The sequence below is a fragment of the Erpetoichthys calabaricus genome, chromosome 7 (genome assembly GCF_900747795.2).
Source record: "Erpetoichthys calabaricus chromosome 7, fErpCal1.3, whole genome shotgun sequence".
Lineage (NCBI taxonomy): Eukaryota > Metazoa > Chordata > Cladistia > Polypteriformes > Polypteridae > Erpetoichthys > Erpetoichthys calabaricus.
This window is the reverse complement of record NC_041400.2, coordinates 30,091,363-30,114,724: the sequence shown is the minus strand read 5'-3', so window position 1 is coordinate 30,114,724 and position 23,362 is coordinate 30,091,363. Positions and strand designations below refer to the sequence as shown.

Sequence of the window (23,362 nt, the reverse complement as noted above, 5' to 3'; positions counted from 1 at the left end):
AGACTATCAGCTTTTGGAATGCTATAAATGATGAATGCACTATACAAATCTAAGACTTTCTCTGTGTCTTCCAGTCTGAGCTGTCAGTGGTTCTTTTTGTTTGTCAAATAATTTATTATACATCCTTACTAGCAGAAATGTTAAACTTTTGCATACAGCTGCAGCTGAAGAAAATATATGCAGTATTGTAATGGTGCTGACAAGTTGCATCAGCCTCGGGATGAGTCATTAATAGTATCAACTGGCATATCCATATTACTAACCGAGAATAAACCGGATATGGACGCAGGGACACGGCAATGGGACCATGAGATGTACTGCGCAGGTGCGCGTCTCATAAACCGCAAGCGAAGTCGTATCCACCGCGAACGAAGGAGTCACGGTCCAAGAACAAAAGAGCTCAACTAATGTGAATGAGAAATGAAGCAACAACGCGCCCATAGCTACCACTAACGACACAACCACACAAAAAAGAGGATTCTGCGCTGCACCCCAGAGTCAAACATGAGAGGCTATGGAGGCCCCACAGGTCCACAAAGACAGTATGAAAGGCGCAGGTGTCACCGCCATATTGTGAGTGGCACTACTGTGGAGTGAAGGCGCAGGCGTCACCGCCATATTGTGAGTGGCACTACTGCGGAGTGAAGTCAGGAATAATGTGCTGCTTGGGATTGTACAAACTGCTGAACACTTTACACCAAATTCAAACAAAATACAGCTCAACGATACAAACACAAGCCCACCTGGATAAGATCAATGAACGCAGGCGCCTACAACGCACGTCTGAAACTGCGGAAGCAAAGCAGGCACGGGTTCAAAACAAAAGACCACAACTGACGGAGATAAATAATCTCTTTCAAATCTATTTCGGGTTACCCAAGACCAGGGGTTGGCGAGCGAAGCGAGAAGGGGTCGGAGCCCCCTAGTCGTCACTCAGATGAACAGCTTGAGTACCAGTTCTTATAAAAACGGCAAGCCTACCAAAGTCACACAACCTCTGGCTAAGTAAGTTATCCTTTTAAGGATAGCAAAAATATAAACGGGCAACTTAAAGAGCAGCAATCCATTGGGAATTTTGTTTATTTACTTTTAATACACATCTGTTACAGTCTACAAGGGCTTACAGATGATAATGAATTAAGGGAAGCATTTGGGTATGGTCACTTCAACTAAACATGTCAACAGTTTATTAAATGTAAAGGGCAATTACATTTTCCTCACAGTCCCAAGCCGGTTTTAGAAACTTTGTTCATTCATAAGTAAAAAAAATATTTAATTCCCATTTTGGTTAAAGACAATTTTGACATTTAGTGTCCAAAATTTTCAATTATGGAGGAATTTAAAAAGGGGCCAAATAATTGTCCTTGTGCTACACATTAGGTATAGCTGGGCACACATTTATCATCAGTTCAGTTGACACACATTCAACAGCTTACAGCAACAGCTGTCTCATACTTCAGCATTCACCAAACAATAAAAAAATTTCTCTTTTTTTTCATACTCTACTCAACAGAAGTGCACTATACTACTCCTCAAGAAGGTCCCATGTTGTGCACGGCTAGTTTCAAAAGTCAGCCATAAAGATGAATTCAGATGAGGTGTTGCAAAAAGCATTAATCAAGTAACCATGTAGGCAGAGATCAAAAGAAAAGAATAAAGACAAGTAAAGATTGTTTAAGTAGAAATTACAATGGACATGCAAAAAATATTTAATTAAAAAAAGAGAGAGAGAGGAGAGATCATAAGCTCAGGTAGACAGGCAAAATGTTGAATTGCATAACTTAAGTACGGCACACAAGATGTTATGGTCTCTCTTAGTTTTGTGACTTTATTTGTAAATGTACTTCAGAGTAACTAAATTCCCACACAACACCACAGGTATGAGATAACTTTGCTTTTTTTCACTTTTCAATATCACAGGATTACTCACATCTCTGCTTTAACTGAAGCACAACAACAGGTCAACACTGCAAGCACTGTCCCACATGACTACAGGAGAGCTAAACATAAAGGAGGTGGGAAGTACGCTTGGACAGCTGCCAACACTAGCAAAAGAAAGCAGGGTTGTACAGTTGAGACTCTTCTCCACTTCATTTCCTTACTAGGTAAGCTTCTTTCAAACCTCCACTCACTGTCCAATAAAATGGATAACTTGCAATTGCTTGTAGGCTCTATGACTGATTACTCTCACTCACTTCAGGGTTTTACTTAACCAAGGTTTGGCTGAAATATTAGTGACAAGGCCGACAGTCCTCCTAAATATATATTTAAAGCTGACTGAAGTAATGATCTCTGCCACCTTTTGTATTTCTTGCAGTGTGCGCTTGTTTATTGACTATTTGTGGTAGATGTCACTGTGTTGGAAAGAAGCTGCTTGTCACTTGGAATTTCAGATAATTAATTGCAAATCAATTTATCTGCTCAAAGATTTTATATTTCCCCCTCAATCAAATATGACCAACAGTAAATTAAGTCTGAACTGTTGCGAATACCTGGATTCAGCATTCATTATCTTGGCTGTTGTTATTAACTCTACCTTGGCAACTGAACTCCCCATACATAAGCAGTTAGTAAAATGTGCTTTTAGACCACTGCTACAGCACTATCTCAGATGCTTACCATGCCATTCCACAAGCCCCCAAGAGCAACTCTGCATAGTATTGTTAAGTCCCATTATAGACAGAAAAATAACTAAACCAGAAATAAAAACTGAGCACAACAGACCAGTTGAAGACAAAGTAAACATGGCTCTCCGTTACACTTTGCAGCATTGAAAGATTCTCATACCAAAAAATAAGAACTTGCACCTCCAGTGACCCATCTTTAAATCAGCCGAGGCCTGAGGATTGTACCACCCTGAAATGCCATATCAGAGGAATGTGGATCACTGTTACTATAAATTAAATTTCTTGTCACCACTATGTCCTGGGTATGACGTTAAACTGCATCCGGCCCTGCAAGCAGTCTTCCAGCTTGCAGGGAAATCATGGGGGTTGGTGGCAGGATTGGCACTCCAGCCACTGTAAAAAAAACTTCACACAGCTCTGAGACAATAGACAGTACAGTGGAACCTCGGTTCACGAACGTCTCGGAACACGTACAAATCGGTTTACGACCAAAAAGTTCGCCCAACTTTTGCATCTGTTCACGACCACACACTCGGTATACGAACAAGCCAGTTTCCCTTTCGGTTTGTACGTGTTCAGTCTCTCCCTGTGCATTTCCTGTGCAGCGAGCAACAGAGAGAGCAAGAGAGCGCAACACACACACAAGAGAGAGACACACACACAGGCACGAGAGACAGAGAGAGAGACACACATACACACACACACACAGGCAGCGCGAGAGAGAGGCACACACACACAGCGTGAGAGAGACACACACACACACACACACACACACACACACAGGCAGCGCGAGAGAGAGAGAGACACACACACAGGCAGCGCGAGAGAGAGAGAGAGACACACACACAGGCAGCGCGAGAGAGAGAGAGACACACACACACAGGCAGCGCGAGAGAGAGAGACACCCACACACAGGCAGCGCGAGAGAGAGAGACACACACACACAGGCAGCGCGAGAGAGAGAGACACACACACACAGGCAGCGCGAGAGAGAGAGAGCTGGATGCATAAGGTAGGAAGGCAGTTAAAGAATGCACTGGGCTTGTTTTTGTTTTCACTTCTGTTTACAGCGATCGGTTCGTAGCGTGCATTGTTGCAATGTTACTTTTCTTGGTGGTTTATTAAATTACGGATTTTTTCAAATGTTCATTTATTTCCCTGTGCTTAAAACTCATTAAAAAAAAGTGTTTTTACTCAGCAGTTGATAACGCTATAGAGCGAACTACTGCAGTGTTAGTTTTCTCTGTTGTTCAAGGTTTTCTCAGTGTTATTCAATGTTTTTACATTTAGTTTACTATTACGCTGTGCATTCTATAGTTTAATTAACTATATTTGTGTTTAAAAACTTAAACAAAATATATATATTTACATACAGTTCGTATGGTCTGGAATGGATTAATTGTATTTACATACAATCCTATGGGGGAAATTACTTCGGTTCACGACCAAATCGGGTTATGACCAGAGTTTTGGAACGAATTATGGTCATGAACCGAGGTTCCACTGTACTCCTTTCTGCTTTCTGCGGGAGTAGCTCTGCTGCAGCCGCCCATAGGAAGGATGTTCGCATTATGAATGGGATGGGGGAATGCCCTCAGAAGCCCCATCCCCGGATGAGTCAAAACCGTCTGAGAGCCAACGGGATCAGGCCTGGTGTGGTGCTGAGGCATCGTCAGCTGCATGGCAGCGCTTGGGTCCTGATTTGAGGCGGCCCATCCAGGTAGGCATGTGGAACGTCTTGTCTTTACGGTATGATGATCATCTTCCTCTGCTGTTGGAGGAGCTTCATGAACTCCACATTTCAGTGGTAGCACTCAGGGGCCAGATTTTTGTAGGTGGGTACAACTTTCATTGGTATAGTCTCTCTAATGGCTATCACACTCGGGGAGTAGCTGTTGCTATAGTGGATCGGCTCCTTCCTATGGTGTCCTATGTCACTCCTTTCAACGAGCGTATTATGAGACTCAGATTACGGAACTCTCTAGGTGACTTGTCTGTTGTCTCAGTGTATGCTACGTGGTGAGTGATGTCTTGGCGAGGGAGACATTTTATTTGTAACTTCGCTCTGTGGTTGATGGGTGCCCACAAGCTGACAGTCCTCTGGTCATGAGTGACTTCAATGCAACTAAAGGCACTGACAGGGCTGGCTATGAGGATTGACTTTGCAAAAGGTCAGGGGCTGTGGATTGCTGGATCCAACTCTCTGAGCCATGTCCTTGGACTTAGTACTCCACTCCAATACTAGTGGTATAGTGAAGAAGATCAATCACATCCATGTGGGCAGATGCTGGAGTCTCTTACAAAACTGCATGGTTTACAGAAGTGCCCAGTTTGTGAATTATGACCACAGACTTCTTGTTGGTACTCTGAAGATCCAGCTTAGGTCAAGTAGGCTTCCACCTACTAGGAAAATGAGACTGGACCTGGCCAGACTGTAAGATCAGGCTGTTTCTGACAAGTTTGCACACAGCTTGAGCGTGGAACTTACAGACTTGGGTGCAACTGCCAATCCTAATGTGATGTGGGAGACCTTTCGTGACAAGACCCTGAAGGTTGCTGATGGTTGTGTTGGAGTTGCTGGTGTTCCAAGATAGAGGTCCTTTATCTCGCAGAGTACTCTGGATATCATCAAGAGGAGTCGCAGTGCACTGCTTGATGGCAACTCCAGTCTGTACTGGGAACTGAGAAAGATGGCTGCGAGGGCTCTGAGGACAGATAAGGAGCCGTTTGTTAGAGGCATGTGTGAGCAAGTTACACATCATCCATGGTCTAGTGATCCACATCCTGCTTACATAGGAATTAAAACATTACACACATCCGAATCTGTTCCTCAGAGAGTCGAATGTCAGGGTGGTTGATGGATGGATGATACTGCAGTTGTGACCTGCTGGATTGGCTACTTTGAGTAGCTGTATAAAATTGATCCTCCGGTTAGGACATTGGATATTTCTGGGTTCACGGGATGGATGACACTGCAGTTGTGACCTGCTGGGTTGGCTACTTTGAGTAGCTGTATAAAATTGATCCTCCGGTTAGGACATTGGATATTTCTGGGTTCACGGCTATTGAGGCTGATCCTCCAATTAGCTGCGAACCACCCAATCTCCCCGAGATTGCACAAGTGGTGAACCAGATGAGGGTAGTGAAGGCTGCAGGGATCTGTGGTATCCAGAGGTGAACTTCTCCAGGCTGGTGATAAGGCTGTCCACCTGGCATTTCAAGCAATCTTTGCTTTCATTTTTGAGACGGTCATCATCCCAACTGACTGGAAAACAGGACTTGTCAAGCCTATCTGGAACTAGAAGGGTGATTGCCTGGATTGCAGCAACTACAAGGGAATAACACTGCTCTCGGTGCTGGGTAAGGTCCTTGCTATGGTCATCATCAATAGGATCCATGATCATTTGCTGACCTACCAGCGACCGGAGGAGTCTGGTTTTACGCCTAAGAAATCAACCATCAACCTCATTCTGGCATTGGGGGGTTCTCATGGAGCTCAAACATGAATATTGGCCGAGTTTCTTCGAAGCCTTTGATGATTTTCATAAACCATTTGACTCAGTTCATCGAGCTGCCCTGTGGGACATCCTGACACTTCGTGGGATCCCCTCAAGGTTGCTGGATATCATGGCCGGCCTGTAGACTGGTACTGTGAGTGCTGTGCAGATTGGAGGCAGAACCTCTGCATTTTTCACAGTTGATTCTGGGGTTCGTCAGGGGTGTGTTCAATGCTTGCATGGACTGGCTGTTGGGCAAGGACGTGGGGTCCAGCAGCTGAGGGGCCATTGGCTGGTGAAGAAAGATTCACTGATCTTGACTTTGCTGACGATGCTGTGATCTTCATGGAGTCAATGGAGGCTCTGATCGGAGAGACCGAGCAAGAAGTCTGAGTGTCTGTGCTTGCGAGTGTCCTGGATAAAAACCAAGATCCAGGCCTTTAATGACATCTTAGGCACAGACATCAGCAGTGTGTCTATCTGTGAAGAGAGTGTTGACCATGTCTAGAGGTTTACTTACCTTGCTGGAAAGGGGTGTGTGGCGCTCCCGATATCTATGCAAAAGGATGAAGGTCCAAGTCTTTAGAGTCCTGGTGCTTCCTGTCTATGGTTGTGAGACATGGACACTATCCAGTGACCTGAGACAAAGACTGGACTCCTTCGGTACTGTGTCTCTTAGGAGAATCCTTGGGCACCATGGTTTGACTATGTGTTGAATAAACGGTTGCTCACGGAGTCCAGAATGAGGTACATTACTTATATTGTGAGGTAGCATCAGTTATGGCACTATGGCCATGCGACATGATTCGCGGAGGGTGATCCAGCTCTCAGGATCCTTGCAGGACACCCATGTAACACCTGGCTGTGGCATATAGATGGTCATTTTCAGAGGGTGGGACTGTACTACCTGTCTGCCTGCCTGGGGGGTTGCCAACCAGGATTCTGAGCGGTTTTGTTGTGTGGTGGGTGTGGCAAAGTGCTGTACCAGTGCATGCTCCCCAATTTGACCTGACCTGCACTACTGTTGCTCACAGTTTGAACTGGGGTCTAAACATAGAGCAACTTCTACTAAAATGCTAAGCAGCACATGTTTTTTCTCCACCATATTCAAATTTAACACCTGTCCAAATCAGTACTGATTCCATCTGATAAATCAGTCTTTGAAAGCATGCTCACTTTCTACATAACTATTTGGTATGGCAATATATCTGCTCATTCAAATCAAACTGCAGTGTGTCATTTGGAAAGCAGAACAGATCGTATGTCTAAAACCACACTGTATTGGACATATATACATCATAGCTCAGAAAGTATGAAGGAGATACAATTAAAGACCACATTCATCCCAGTAACCATCTTTTTCAGTTATTGGCATTATGGAACCATTAGCATTCACTAAAAGTAAGAAGTACTCAGCACATACATAGTTTAATTCCTACTGCAGTCACTCTGGCTAAAGACAATCTTTTATTTCTCTCTGTCTCTCCCTTATTTCCAGGCTCCTCCAACCATCCTTATTTATATGTAATTTATAAAGAGGAGGCCTATATAATACTGCACGAGTGAAGCTCTGGCTTTTTGATATATTTTGGTTTTGTGCAATATATTTTTTAACACTGCTAATATATAAAATTGTGATAGTGGCATATATTGTGTGGTTATGCTTATTTTGGTATGTGTACATATGTTATACAAAATGAAATTCCTAGTACCCTGCCCTGAAATAAAGTTCAAGTTCAGTTTAGTCCAGTCTAAAATTATAAAAAAGATCAAAATAGAATCTATAAAACTAAAAGCAAGATCAAAATCTAGCAAAAATGTCACAAAAATATAGGCTACTGTTTAAAAAAAGCAAACAAACCAGTGGGTGCCCTCAATTTTCAATTTTATCCATCCCTCCCATTATGTGATAGCCTTTTGGTTTCAGATGTTAATCAACCTAACCAGATGATGGACTCAAAAGAAAGTAGGACGCAGAAGAGGAGGCCACTGCTGAGGTCCTTTTTAACTTCTACTACAAAGAGAACAAAGAGTGGCATTTAATGGGTGACACCAACTGAACAGAATGCTCATTTCCTATTTGACCACAGAACAACTTGAATTTATTGGACTTAACAAAATGTCAAAGGGGAAACACAGAGGTGGCCCAAGTCAACTACAATGTGTCTGATGGTTTTTACGCATGCAGATGTCTCTGTTTAATGTTCAATTCACTGTTAAGTTTAGTAAACTGTTCTTAGATATTCTTTGCCTTTTATCACTGATCACAATCCCACTGGAGGGGAAAAAAAAAACAACACAAATTTATCACTGGTGGGTACATTAACGTCAAGAAAAACATTACCCAATTCAAACTAACATTCAGAGATCCCATGGCATTCAATTATGGCTCTAGTTGTATATTGGGATTTTATATGTGTCCCATGAAAAAACACTCCAACTCATTACACAAACACCTTTTGAAAACTGGAAGAATGCTAATGAGGCTATGAAACTGTTTGCCTCTCATCAGCATAACCAAGTATTCATTTGGAATTTACCAGATTATGCAACGTTTTTATAATCTTTCAATGTTCATATTCCCCTGCCCAGTTCAAATGTTCCTTCATGTATTACAATGACAGGAGTAAAATTTTGGCAGTTTCACTGTAAAACCATTTGTGACAATGTATTAATACTTGTGCATTTTAACATCCCTTCAGTTACTACTCAGTCATTAGTTAACTAATTAGCCCTTTGGTAATTCTGTTAAAATTACACAATTCTTCAATGTTGATTTTCACAAAATTATTATTTGGAAAGCATAGTAAGTACATTTTGGCAAATATCATCCAATAGTTAAGTTAGCCAACATCAACTACTTAAATGTTAGGCAATTAATGTCAAATATGTTTTATACAATAGAAAAATAGTTGTGGCGAGCGCCCTCTTCTACGCAGTGGTGTGCTGGGGAGGCAGCATTAAGAGGAAAGACGCCTCACGCCTGGACAAACTGGTGAGGAAGGCAGGCTCTATTGTTGGCATGGAGCTGGACAGTTTAACATCTGTGGCAGAGTGAAGGGCGCTCAGCAGGCTCCTATCAATTATGGAGAATCCACTGCATCCACTAAATAGTATCATCTCCAGACAGAAGAGCAGCTTCAGCGACAGACTGCTGTCACTGTCCTGCTCCACAGACAGATTGAGGAGATCGTTCCTCCCCCAAACTATGCGACTCTTTAATTCCACCCGGGGGGGTAAACGTTAATATTTAACATTATACATAGTTATTGTCTGTTTTTTCACCTGTATTATTATCATTCTTTAATTTAATATTATTTATTGTATCAGTATGCTGCTGCTGAAGAATGTGAATTTCCCATTGGGATTAATAAAGTATCTATCTATCTAAACTAACTGAATGAAGTACCTGGTGTTGCATGGGTATAACAGGTTAAGGTAGGAAAGTAAATATTTATATACTTCGTAAACTTTCACCCATTTATTAATGCCGACAGAAATGCTAGTGTCCCATCCATCATCTCCACTACCTTTCTGAGAACTATCAATTTCTATTCTCTCAGGATTCAAGAATTGGTTATTTTTATGTATGAATAGATTACATATTTGCAATAAATTCTTGCAGGGCTGGGACCATGAACACTACTATTTTTTTGTATTTACTAGTTTAGTATGGCTGTACTAATGTTTAATCCCACATTAAGAAACTTGATGGCTTGTTGAATAACCGACTCAATGGACCAGAGAAAAAATCTACAGTAGTGGGGTACTGGGGTTGACAGATGTCTTTGCAGGTCTAAGTACTATTACAGAAGAGAGCACCAGTGGTGGGATTCGATAATGTTATAAAGACGATTCAAAGTTGATTCATTCAAGTTGAATTTCTGGAAATCGCTGTGCTAAATTAGCATCAAAGTTTAAATATAACTGCCTCATCATGAAATGTCTACCACCAGGAAACATTAAAAGCTACTCATGCTGTCCTCAGTCATTCTCTTTCTACTATATTGAACAGCTATTCAGACACACTAAAAAAATTGCATTTTATTCTATTTGATTGGTGCATATCTATCACACATAGTATTGATAGTACAGTAAAATAGTGTTGGCTTTTTGAAATATGTAAGGCTTTGTTTACACAGTGCAATGAAACTCCTATCTGCTCATTTGACCAACACAGAGCAGTCTGCCATACCGTACTTTCCAGCAGTCCAATTTTCACACCATTGGTTATGTAAAATATCTGTTTTCTAAACTCGCTTATAATACAACCTCACAATATAATAGGTAGGGATGAGCTGAGCTTCCTTTCACATACAGTAATGTGAAATTGATGATAAATTTAATTTTGCATGCAATTTCACAACTGTGAAACTCACTAAAAAGATTTTTCGTGGGGTTGAAATACAGGAACATTGTTCCCTAAGGGTTTTACAACATTGTACACCCATTTTGGACCCATATATTTCTCAGAAAAACGCCTAGGTGAAAATAATCCGGCAAAAAATGTTTTTTGGAAATTTGCCTCAGCTAAACACAATGTATATGACAAAATTACTTAGACAAAAGCCGTAATCCAGCAATATAATAACATTTTTATCCAATTATTATTTATTTTATTGAATTTTCTTTCAAGAAAGTAACAGTATAAAATCAAGCAGATAAAATTGGCAGACTTTATGCAACAAATAACTTCAAAAACAATCTTGGGAAAGGAACAACTTCAGAATACTATAAGATGAAGAAAACAGAAAAAAAACAAAACTTAAAAGAACAAAAATTCATTCCCCCAAAGAAAAAGAGAGAAGAGCATGTTTTAAAAAAAGTTTTAGAGAGATTTTTCCCCCCATTTCAAATAATACAGAATGTCAGTTACCAACTGAGTTATAACAGGAGGTTGGGGATTCTTTCAGGTAAGCAAGACAAGTCTGTGGCCTCGTAGTGTCATATAGGCTCTTACAATCAAATTGCCCTTACCAACTTTATCCATTCTGGAAGTACACCAAATATAGCTGTTAATGATTTCGGAGTGATTGGGACACCAAGGGTGTCTGTTAAGTAAAGAAAATAAACATTAACAGATCATTCTTTTTGGAACTAGACCCAATTATAATCTAAATTTATTTGGAACTTGACACATCCATGCATTCAAAAAGCGACTCTATAAAAGATCAAAAGTAGAAGGAGCATAGCACTACCTAACTTTCAATTTTTAATACTGGGCAGCAAATACTAGGGAATCCATTCCCGGGCTCCGGATTCCCGGACATTTTTCATTCCTGGGAATGAAACTGCTGTAATTCCCGGGAAAACGGGAACGGCCAAGCTCGCATGTACAGTGGTGTGAAAAACTATTTGCCCCCTTCCTGATTTCTTATTCTTTTGCATGTTTGTCACACAAAATGTTTCTGATCATCAAACACATTTAACCATTAGTCAAATATAACACAAGTAAACACAAAATGCAGTTTGTAAATGGTGGTTTTTATTATTTAGGGAGAAAAAAAAATTCAAACCTACATGGCCCTGTGTGAAAAAGTAATTGCCCCCTGAACCTAATAACTGGTTGGGCTACCCTTAGCAGCAATAACTGCAATCAAGCGTTTGCGATAACTTGCAATGAGTCTTTTACAGCGCTCTGGAGGAATTTTGGCCCACTCATCTTTGCAAAATTGTTGTAATTCAGCTTTATTTGAGAGTTTTCTAGCATGAACCGCCTTTTTAAGGTCATGCCATAGCATCTCAATTGGATTCAGGTCAGGACTTTGACTAGGCCACTCCAAAGTCTTCATTTTGTTTTTCTTCAGCCATTCAGAGGTGGATTTGCTGGTGTGTTTTGGGTCATTGTCCTGTTGCAGCACCCAAGATCACTTCAGCTTGAGTTGACGAACAGATGGCCGGACATTCTCCTTCAGGATTTTTTGGTAGACAGTAGAATTCATGGTTCCATCTATCACAGCAAGCCTTCCAGGTCCTGAAGCAGCAGAACAACCCCAGACCATCACACTACCACCACCATATTTTACTGTTGGTATGATGTTCTTTTTCTGAAATGCTGTGTTCCTTTTACGCCAGATGTAACGGGACATTTGCCTTCCAAAAAGTTCAACTTTTGTCTCATCAGTCCACAAGGTATTTTCCCAAAAGTCTTGGCAATCATTGAGATGTTTCTTAGCAAAATTGAGACGAGCCCTAATGTTCTTTTTGCTTAACAGTGGTTTGCGTCTTGGAAATCTGCCATGCAGGCCGTTTTTGGCCAGTATCTTTCTTATGGTGGAGTCGTGAACACTGACCTTAATTGAGGCAAGTGAGGCCTGCAGTTCTTTAGACGTTGTCCTGGGGTCTTTTGTGACCTCTCGGATGAGTCGTCTCTGCGCTCTTGGGGTAATTTTGGTCCTGGGAAGGTTCACCACTGTTCCATGTTTTTGCCATTTGTGAATAATGGCTCTCACTGTGGTTCGCTGGAGTCCCAAAGCTTTAGAAATGGCTTTATAACCTTTACCAGACTGATAGATCTCAATTACTTCTGTTCTCATTTGTTCCTGAATTTCTTTGGATCTTGGCATGATGTCTAGCTTTTGAGGTGCTTTTGGTCTACTTCTCTGTGTCAGGCAGCTCCTATTTAAGTGATTTCTTGATTGAAACAGGTGTGGCAGTAATCAGGCCTGGGGGTGGCTACGGAAATTGAACTCAGGTGTGATACACCACAGTTAGGTTATTTTTTAACAAGGGGGCAATTACTTTTTCACACAGGGCCATGTAGGTTTGGATTTTTTTTCTCCCTAAATAATAAAAACCATCATTTAAAAACTGCATTTTGTGTTTACTTGTGTTATATTTGACTAATGGTTAAATGTGTTTGATGATCAGAAACATTTTGTGTGACAAACATGCAAAAGAATAAGAAATCAGGAAGGGGGCAAATAGGTTTTCACACCACTGTATAGCGTGTAAAAGTGTAAAAATCGATCAAGAAATAACAGAGTTATAGTTGAAAATAATTAAGGTGGTGCCATTGCTGCAGTTTGCACTTCATCAGACAACAGCTTTGAACAGCAACTTGAAATTGCAATGCGTCAGTCTGTTGCATCCACATTATCTGTGCTAAGAAACTTGCCATCACAGAATGATGACAAGAAACTGGATGCATCAGTAAAAGGTGAAATGGCGCTGCTTCAGAGCAACGGTAAGCGCGGGCGTTGTTTAGAACAAGAGTATCAGTTTGTGATGATTGTGCCACCTACTTCAGTTGAGGCAGAATGCGTTTTCTTAGCGGCTGGCGTACTCTGCATGAAGGTGCGCTCTAGCGTGGACGACCACACGCTGGACACGTTAATAATAAAAATAATAATAATTCATTACATTTATATAGTGCTTTTCTCAGTACTCAAAGTGCTATCCACACAAGGAGGAACCGGGAAGTGAACCCACAATCTTCCACAGTCTCCTTAATGCAAAGCAGCAGCACTACCACTGCGCCACCTGTGAGGACGTTGTGGTAATAAAAGTGTAGAAAGCACAACTAAAGATACATGTACTTATATGACAGCATGAACTGCTTGTAGATAAGGTCAGTCTTTTATTTGTGTCAACATATTGCAGTAGTTTTATTAAAAATAAGTGTCAGTCGTTCTAAAACCGTTCACATGTGAGATGCCCGTGCACTGTGTCATCCCGGGCGCCCGGGAATGAAATGCGGGATTCCCGAATTCCCGGGAATGGATAAACCCGTCCGGGAATGGATTCCCTAGCAAATACATACTATAAAGATCTGAAAATCGGCACAAAGCAATTAATTTACACCAGCCTGGTCAGCAAAGGGAACTAAACCTTGCTGTACTTCTTTATATGCACTGCTTTGTGCCCCTATAAACACAAACTTTCAACAATATACCAATAATCCAGTTGTCCACTAATCACTTAGAATATGTAACCTTTACAGGAAGTACTCCAAAACAGACAAGCTTTTATCTGTTACTCCAATGCAATATAATCACAGACAAACAACAACTTTAATATTTTATCTGTACAATTGCAACTAGATTAAATGACCTCATAATGATTTATACTCTTAGGTTTATATGAAATTTTTATTCCACTACCTAAGCGTATTGTCTCCACTACTTTTTGCCAACAGTAATCTCAATATGGAGCTAAAATTATGTGTAGAACTCCATGAAGGCAACAATATCCTTAACAAGAACAAAAGTGCTCACATCTAATTACAAAGACTTCAGTTGAGGTGGTTTCTGGTTATCAGTAAAGCTACGGGTATTCACAACGTCAGGGGAGGGGAAAAAAAAAGGTGTTATTTTATATACAGTGCAAGAAAAAAAAGTTATATTTATAGTATAAAAGAAAGTTATTTTTCCTTTGGTAAATATAAGTATTTAACACATATCTTACACAAAAATCAAAAACACAATATAAATTAATAACACAGCATTACTAATCATTTTGATGACATTACATAATGAAAACCTATTTAAAAGGAAACTACATTTTAGTGCAACATTAGTAGAATTGTACTGTATGCAAAAATATAGAATGAATGAACTGTGAACAGCTTTGAGGTTTAAATGCACTTATAGATAAATAGATAGCACTTTATTTCCCTGGGTGAAATGTGGATTTTCACAGACACAACAAATGAATGAATGAATGAATAAATAAATATTATTATATTGTGACAAACAACAACAAATACCCTCTCAAATACAGACCAGAATGACTAAAAGAAAACTTCTAACTTGGCCAAAAATAAAAAAAGAAGTCACAGTAAGATATTATAAAAATTGTATTGCCATTGGTAAAAATGAGCCCCCTTAGCGTTTCTTTACACATGGCTGCTAAATAATTTATTAGCTGAAAGTACTAACTGGTAGAATGTCAAAGAGAGGATGTGAAGCATTGTACATAATGGCACTCAGATTTGTTTTCATTCTCTGCCTCACTACTAGCTCCAGGAGGGTCAACAGTGCATTTCATAACTTAGCCTGCCTTTTTAATGAGCTTATTAATTCGGTGATATTACCAGCCCAGCACACAACAGTTTAGAAAAATCGCACTGGCCATGAAAGAGTTGTAGAACATATAAAGGATGTCACTAACCAAATTAAAAGAGCGCAACAACGCACCACGTCCAATGTCTACTTCCTGAATAGTGATCGGACACAGAGGATCTTCTGTGCAGTGAAGAGCAATAAACAGTTCATTAGTTTAGATGATGTCACGTTTAAGACATTTCTTCCTTCATAAGAAACAAAGCTTACCACCTGACTCCTATACTCGGTCTCATCTTCCATGTCAATACACTCCATTAGTGCGGAACCACAGAACCTCTGCAAGTAACACAACCTGGTGTTACGCTTTTTGTCCGAGGAGTACAAAGTGAACACAAAAGGAGACAGTAAAGTTTCTTGTGGTGATTGAGTGTTGCTCATATCTATATCAGAGACAAAAATCATTAAGCCTCATAAACTGTGGTCTGCTCAACAAACAGTCTATCATCCAGGACACCATTGGCTCATCTATCTGAATATCCCTTGAGCTCACTTCTTAACAAGAATGGCTTGATGGTATTGAAGGCACTGGAGAAATCAAAAGGCATAATCTGTATGGTGCTGCCAGCTTCACCCAGATAGGAACAAACCTTGCACAACAGATAGATAGTTGAGTCATCCCCTCTAATCTTTGCATGATCAGCAAACTGCTGTGGGTTGAGGTGATCTACCACAGCAAGGCTCATATAGTCCATGACCAGCCTCTAAAAGGTCTTAATGAAGTGTGATGTACTGTAAGTGCCACTGGTCTGTAGTCATTAGGTAGAGACACCTGCCTTCTTTAGAACTGGAAAAATGCAGAGGTTTTCACAGCAGCAGCACTTTCTGTAGCCTTAGTAACAGACTCAACAAGTAACAGAGGTAACAGAGGATACCACAAAGTTGGTCAGCAGGGGACTTAAGAACCTGAGGAGGACTGACTCCCTCTGGTCCTATGGATCATACTCTAATCTACTTTATTTATATATATATATATATATATATATATATATATAAAATCAGTGCGTCCGGAAAGTATTCACAGCGCATCACTTTTTCCACATTTTGTTATGTTACAGCCTTATTCCAAAATGGACTAAATTCTATTTTTTCCTCAGAATTCTACACACAACACCCCATAATGACAACGTGAAAAAAGTTTACTTGAGGTTTTTGCAAATTTATTAAAAATAAAAAAAACTGAGAAAGCACATGTACATAAGTATTCACAGCCTTTGCTCAATACTTTGTCGATGCACCTTTGGCAGCAATTACAGCCTCAAGTCTTTTTGAATGATGCCACAAGCTTGGTACACCTATCCTTGGCCAGTTTCGCCCATTCCTCTTTGCAGCACCTCTCAAGCTCCATCAGGTTGGATGGAAAGCGTCGGTGCACAGCCATTTTAAGATGCTCTCCAGAGATGTTCAATCGGATTCAAGTCTGGGCCACTCAAGGACATTCACAGAGTTGTCCTGAAGCCACTCCTTTGATATCTTGGCTGTGTGCTTAGGGTCGTCGTCCTGCTGAAAGATGACCCATCGCCCCAGTCTGAGGTCAAGAGCGCTCTGGAGCAGGTTTTCATTCAGGATGTCTCTGTACATTGCTACAGTCATCTTTCCCTTTATCCTGACTAGTCTCCCAGTCCCTGCCGCTGAAAAACATCCCCACAGCATGATGCTGCCACCACCATGCTTCACTGTAGGGATGGTATTGGCCTGGTGATGAGCGGTGCCTGGTCTCCTCCAAACGTGACGCCTGGCATTCATGCCAAAGAGTTCAATCTTTGTCTCATCAGACCAGAAAATTTTCTTTCTCATGGTCTGAGAGTCCTTCAGGTGCCTTTTGGCAAACTCCAGGCGGGCTGCCATGTGCCTTTTACTAAGGAGTGGCTTCCATCTGGCCACTCTGCCATACAGGCCTGATTGGTGGATTGCTGCAGAGATGATTGTCCTTCTGGAAGGTTCTCCTCTCTCCACAGAGGACCTCTGGAGCTCTGGCAGAGTGATCATCGGGTTCTTGGTCACCTCCCTGACTAATGCCCTTCTCCCCCGATCGCTCAGTTTAGATGACCGGCCAGCTCTAGGAAGAGTCCTGGTGGTTTCGAACTTCTTCCACTTACGGATGATGGAGGCCACTGTGCTCATTGGGACCTTCAAAGCAGCAGAAATTTTTCTGTAACCTTCCCCAGATTTGTGCCTCGAGACAATCCTGTCTCGGAGGTCTACAGACAATTCCTTTGACTTCATGCTTGGTTTGTGCTCTGACATGAACTGTCAACTGTGGGACCTTATATAGACAGGTGTGTGCTGCAATTAAGCTGCAGAAACATCTCAAGGATGATCAGGGGAAACAGGATGCACCTGAGCTCAATTTTGAGCTTCATGGCAAAGGCTGTGAATACTTATGTACATGTGCTTTCTCAATTTTTTTTATTTTTAATAAATTTGCAAAAATCTCAAGTAAACTTTTTTCACGTTGCCATTATGGGGTGTTGTGTGTAGAATTCTGAGGAAAAAAATGAATTTAATCCATTTTGGAATAAGGCTGTAACATAACAAAATGTGGAAAAAGTGATGCGCTGTGAATACTTTCCGGATGCACTGTATATATGTGTGTAAAAGTATATGTTCTGCTTACTTGACGTTAATCCGTAGTATTACTTTGCTGTGGCATTGTCCACAACATAATCAGAGAATATTCTTGGATGTGTAATTATAAGTGGTAAATGCTCATTACTGGAGCAATGCAACATTGTGAATAGAGTTACAAAGACTTAAACACACTCTAAAAAATTGAGCTGGAAAGAATGCTTACATTTTTATTAATTATTGATCAGTCATCAAAGACAAAACAAGAATGGTGATGTACATTAAGTTATATTTTAAATGAAATGAAGGACAATTACCTTGGCAACTAGATTCCCTTTCTATTTCTTGTGATTTTTATGACTGCTATTCTACTAATAGCTATACTAACAGTTTTCATTTATTTACTAAAAACATCCTTTTTTGTGTTTTCATTGGTCAATAAACCTTCAGTATTGACGAGACATCAGAAAAGGTAAACTCGGGCATCAAAATAACTAAATGCTATAAAAATGATTATCACCAATTTTGATCTTTCATATGCATAAAAACATTTAGGTGCTCTCAGAGTCTGTAGTTTGTTTAACAGATGGTATAGCACAGATATTTCTTAACAACTCTGAGCTGCTAATGTAGTTACTGAAAAGTTTTGACTGTGTTGTGGTAAGCAATCAGCGGCTTTAATAGTAGAAACTAATCATTATTTCCATGTATGGTCAGAGAATTCAAGCTAAATGGCCCTAGCCCTTGAAATGCTTTCTAGTCTAGTCCATTTTCAGCTGGAGACTGAAACCAAGAATAATAATTTTTAGAGAAAAAAGAAAATTATATAAAGTACATTTTGGGTCCGTTTATATTTTAAGTGCCAAGAAGGAAGGCCCCGCATCCTGGCCAGGATAATGGAAGGAGCAGATGATCAAGCCCACCAGGAGCAGCTTATTTTCCCACACAACAGGTGGAAGTGTTTCTCACGGCTGGACCACTTTAGGACACCCTCAGGGTGGAGTCTGAGGTAGCAGCATTGTTGGGGTCTTTGGGAACCGCCAGGGGGGAAAACTGCCCTGGTTCATGTACAACCCAGAAGTGCTTCAAAGGACTGAAACAGGGACCCGGCAGCAGTTCTTGGGTCGACTTTAAAATAGAACCCAGTGCTGCACATAGATCAAGACAGAGTTGGGAGGCAGCACGCAACACTCAACTGGAGAACGGATGGATGAATAATTTTTTGATTTATTGGTATTTTGGCTAATCTTTGAAAGGGTGATTATTGTGAGGGTACTTTGCATGAATAAATATCTTTTATTTTATCCTGAATCATGTTGGTATTACTGCCTCTGAGGTTTGGGACTCAGGGTCACCCCCTGGTGGTTACAATATTTTCTTTGTAAAAGGACTGTATCAAATGTATGGAACCGATTACATGCACTGTTGACATTCCTGACAAAGTATTATACTTACCGTAATACTATTTTGGTCAAAATTACATTGTATGCACTGAAATATTCAACAATCAATTCAACTGTGAAAAGATACATCACATTCCTCTTAATATATAGCTTTCCAGTATATGCCAACAATTAAGCTCAAAAGCTGTGCATTTCTCCCAAAAAAAAACACACAACATAGTAGTTTAACTAAAACATGAGCAGGCTTTGTATAAACAATGCTAAGAAAATGTTTGTGTATAAAGTAAAGCTTACCTGCTCCTGGAATAATAGCCAACTTTGTTTCAACCAAGCCCATTTTTGCAGTACTTGCTGTAAGAAAAAAGAAAATAAATAAATCAGAAAAGGTGACATGACCAGGAATCAAAATTTTAAATAAGCTTAACTAGAATTAGTGATCAACCTGAAAAAGCTTCTACTCCATTCAATATTAAATGTACAGTATAGACACACAGATTCACAGAAAATTAAAGTTTTATGTATGAATGTGTTATTTCATGAAAGTGTTTGACTGATAATTGTGATCTGTGTTAAAGTGCAAGCTCTCTGAAGGACCCTTATTATAAGAATAATATGCAGATATCCAAAATAAAAATTTTTTTTTTTGTGCACCGGAATGTGTGCTATTGACAATTTAAATTGAACATTTTCATTATAATTCTCAATAATAATGATGGAACTTCACCAGTTGTGATCTGCTAGTCAGAGACATGAACATGCTGTTACTGCAGCGTACCCAGCAAAGGTGACTCTGCATTTTGTTTTACTCATTACATCTTGAGAGATATTTTACTAGTTGCTTAATACTACTTTCAAACTTTGAGAAAACAAAAATAGGCTGTACATATTATTTTATATGTGTACACTGCTATATAAACACTGCATAGTGTTTGGGTGTTTAGTATTTTTTTTTTTTTTGCATTAATGCATTTTGCTGCTGGGCTTATTTCAAGTATTCCATAATTGTAAATGACAAAAGCACTATGGGCTTGACAATGTATGTATGTTATCAGAAAATGCTTTCACAAATTGTGCAGAAACAGTGAAGAGTTTATATAAAGCAATAAATTCTGAGAAAGCCTGAAATATGAGAAACTATACCATTTAAATATGACATACATTTAAATTCATGAAGGGAAAATTATCACACTAACAAAAGTCATTTGCTTGCAGTACAGTTTCATTGTATAACCAAATTAAAGTGACTTTGCTCTCAGCAATCTGCAAAAGTCTAATTGGCTAAAGAAACTCCTGAATTAATGCTTTTATAATGGATAATTTATAATGGATTAATATTGGATAAATCCTGAATACAACCTAACTTTAAGAATATTAATACTGCTTTAATTAAATTCAGTAACAGAATCCACAGATAGGGACAAAACGCTCCTTATGCCTTTTACCGGTTAGAGAAGGGCAACATACTGTATTGAAGACAACTATATCAGCTTAGCCTGCAAGTACAAAAGATGTTAATCACATACAATAGGGAAGATCAGCTAAAAGTAAGTTCCAAGTTTGTAGGTCCCTCATAGGAATGTAATCTTAGCATGGTGGAAATGTTTGAGTGCTCCAGGGGTCACTGAAGCTATGTTTATGAGAGCACTGGGCCCCTAGCAGATTATGAATTTTAAAACATAATCCATGTACACCAACTAACTATTTATATGCCCAGCATCACAGTGTCACAAATGAGAAATCAGTTCCTGTAAATGTAGTCAATAAAGAGTTTGGTCTTCAACCATTATATGAACATACAGTACGTGTGAAATGAGTATTATTGACATTTAGAAATAGATTAGATTTATGGCAGAAAAAATTTGGAAAGGCCCTGAAAGGGCAGTGAATGTACACCAACCTTTTGCATTTTTCTGGTTTTACTTGCTATGTATGCACAATAGCATGTAAATGATTTGTGTGACAAAAAAAAATCAACGTTTAGTACAATAAAGTAAATTAAAATTTCAACCAGTAAACATCCAAATATGAACTTGGACATGTACAGTGAGCAGTTACATTCAGTAACTAGGTGTTTGACAGATACTGACAAAAAGAAGTATTGTTACCTTCAGGGATGCATATATTTCATAAATAAATCCAGCTTTAGATAGGGAATTTGTGGCTCAGACCAAAGCAATTTTTCACTTAAGGTTAACCATGGTTTACAATAGCAAGCAGGTTGACATCAGAATATGCATCTCAGTGTTTGGCAGATTAAAACATAGAAAGTAGTATATGGAAGCATTTAAGAGTACCATGTAATTGTGTGTTGACTCAGGAGTACAGCTTAATGCACCTTCCCAAATAACACTTTATTATCAGTTTCATTTATTTTTATTAAATGAAGAGAATTAACTTTACAGTTCTTATCAACATTGAATATACATGTACAATATAAATTATAGATTAGTGCCATATTAAGTAATTTTGAACAAGTACTCAACTGTATGTGTGTGTGTGTGTGTGTATATATATATATATATATATATATATATATATATATATATATATATATTGTGACGGAAGGCCGGGTCCCGTGCCCGGCCGGAATGACCCTGCTGCATATGTTCCGGGGGAGCATCCATGGGCTCCTCAGTACCTCCCCCAGGACGCTTGGTGGCAGCCTCTCTGGGTGACGATGGTGCCTTAGTTTCCTGTAGGGCTCCATGGGAGATGGAGTTCTCCACAACCCTATGGGGATCTGGGGTGGCCGCCATGGGGTGCTGCATGGATCTCGGAGCCAACCTGGACACCTCTACAGCCCCCCCCCGGGGGGGGGGGGTATGGCTATAAAAAGGGCCAGCATTCACCACTCAGAGCCAGAATCGGGAGGAAGAGGACGAGGTTGCCTGGGAGGAGTGGTGGTGCCAAGGTGGAGGATTGTATGTTGTGGGTTCAGTGCTTTTGGGACCGTGTTGTGGCTGGGGGGTTCACGGGGAAGACGTGTCCTCCAGCTGAAGAAAATAAAATGTCTTGTTTGGATTTTACACGTGCCTCTGTGTCAGTCTGTGCCGGGTTGGGCGCTATATAGCACCTTTCTCTCAATATATTATATATATATATATATATATATATATATATATATAGCATTCGTAATCTGAATCACAATCTGATTGTATGGGTGGTTACCTACCAGGTAATGCATGTGGTTGGTCTGCAAGTCGGCAAACATCCGCCACGGTGCCCTCAGATTGTGATTCAGACTAAAAATGCTATGAATGTAATTACCCTGATCTCCAGGCTGTCAAATAAACGAACCACATGCCATGTTGCAACATAAAGAGGCTTCGCCTCTGACGCTGACGTCCGAGGTTCGATCCCCGTGAGGGGTGCAGTGGAGTGTGTGGAGTACGCCTGATGAGCCCAAATAAGGGCGAAACACGTGTTGCGTACTCTTTGCATTATTTGACAGTAAACTATGTAACATATATATATTTCTTTTGGCATTTAATTTTTAATTTCATTTAAGAGCTATTCCAGTGTATTTTGATAGATACTTTAGAGTTGCATTACTATCATGTCACAAGTCTGAAAAGCCTCTAAAAAGAATAAGATATGTAGACATGAGTCAAACATAAAGCCATGAACCTGTTATTTTCTCAATTTTCCATTCAGCAAGACATCATGTTGGAAATGCTCCCAATGTATTCAAATGAAATCATAACATATGCAATCAGGCTACTCTGGTTAATTGATTTTGTTTCCTGTATGAAGAAATGATATGTTGATTTTGCCAGAAACTGAAATCAAAGATATAAATTTGGCAAACTTTACAAAAACTTTTATATGCATGTCATTTTGCACTTTTAAATATAAATCGATTTATTAAAGCTGTATGCAGTAAATTATAATACATACATTATAACATTTATACCAGGTTGTAGATTCAAATTGTATTTTAAAAGTGTAGTTGAGTCTCTAACAGAGAGAGGGAAAAATCAGTAAGTAAAAAACCATGAAGTTTCACTGATTTTGAAAGAAGGTATTACATAGCCAAAATATGAGCAAAGCATATAATACTGGAAATTGTGATGGGGATATAAATGTAATGAATTATTATTATGAGAAAGGGCTAGCATAGGACAGAGAAAGAACACAGGAGAGTGTGTTTCTCTCCTTCTCTATCATTCAAATCTCAGTGGTACTTCTCCCACTAGGACACCACT

The 23,362-nt window shown here is 39.8% G+C and overlaps 1 protein-coding gene across 1 annotated transcript in view; it reads right to left on the bottom strand.

The window, feature by feature from the left end:
* auh (AU RNA binding protein/enoyl-CoA hydratase) overlaps window positions 1-23,362 on the bottom strand; it is a 208,128-nt gene that overhangs the window by 90,104 nt on the left and 94,662 nt on the right. Inside the window, exon 6 of the mRNA XM_028804872.2 lies at window positions 19,452-19,508. Within this exon, the coding sequence (XP_028660705.1) occupies window positions 19,452-19,508 (57 nt within the window). The remainder of the gene's footprint in view (window positions 1-19,451; window positions 19,509-23,362) is intronic.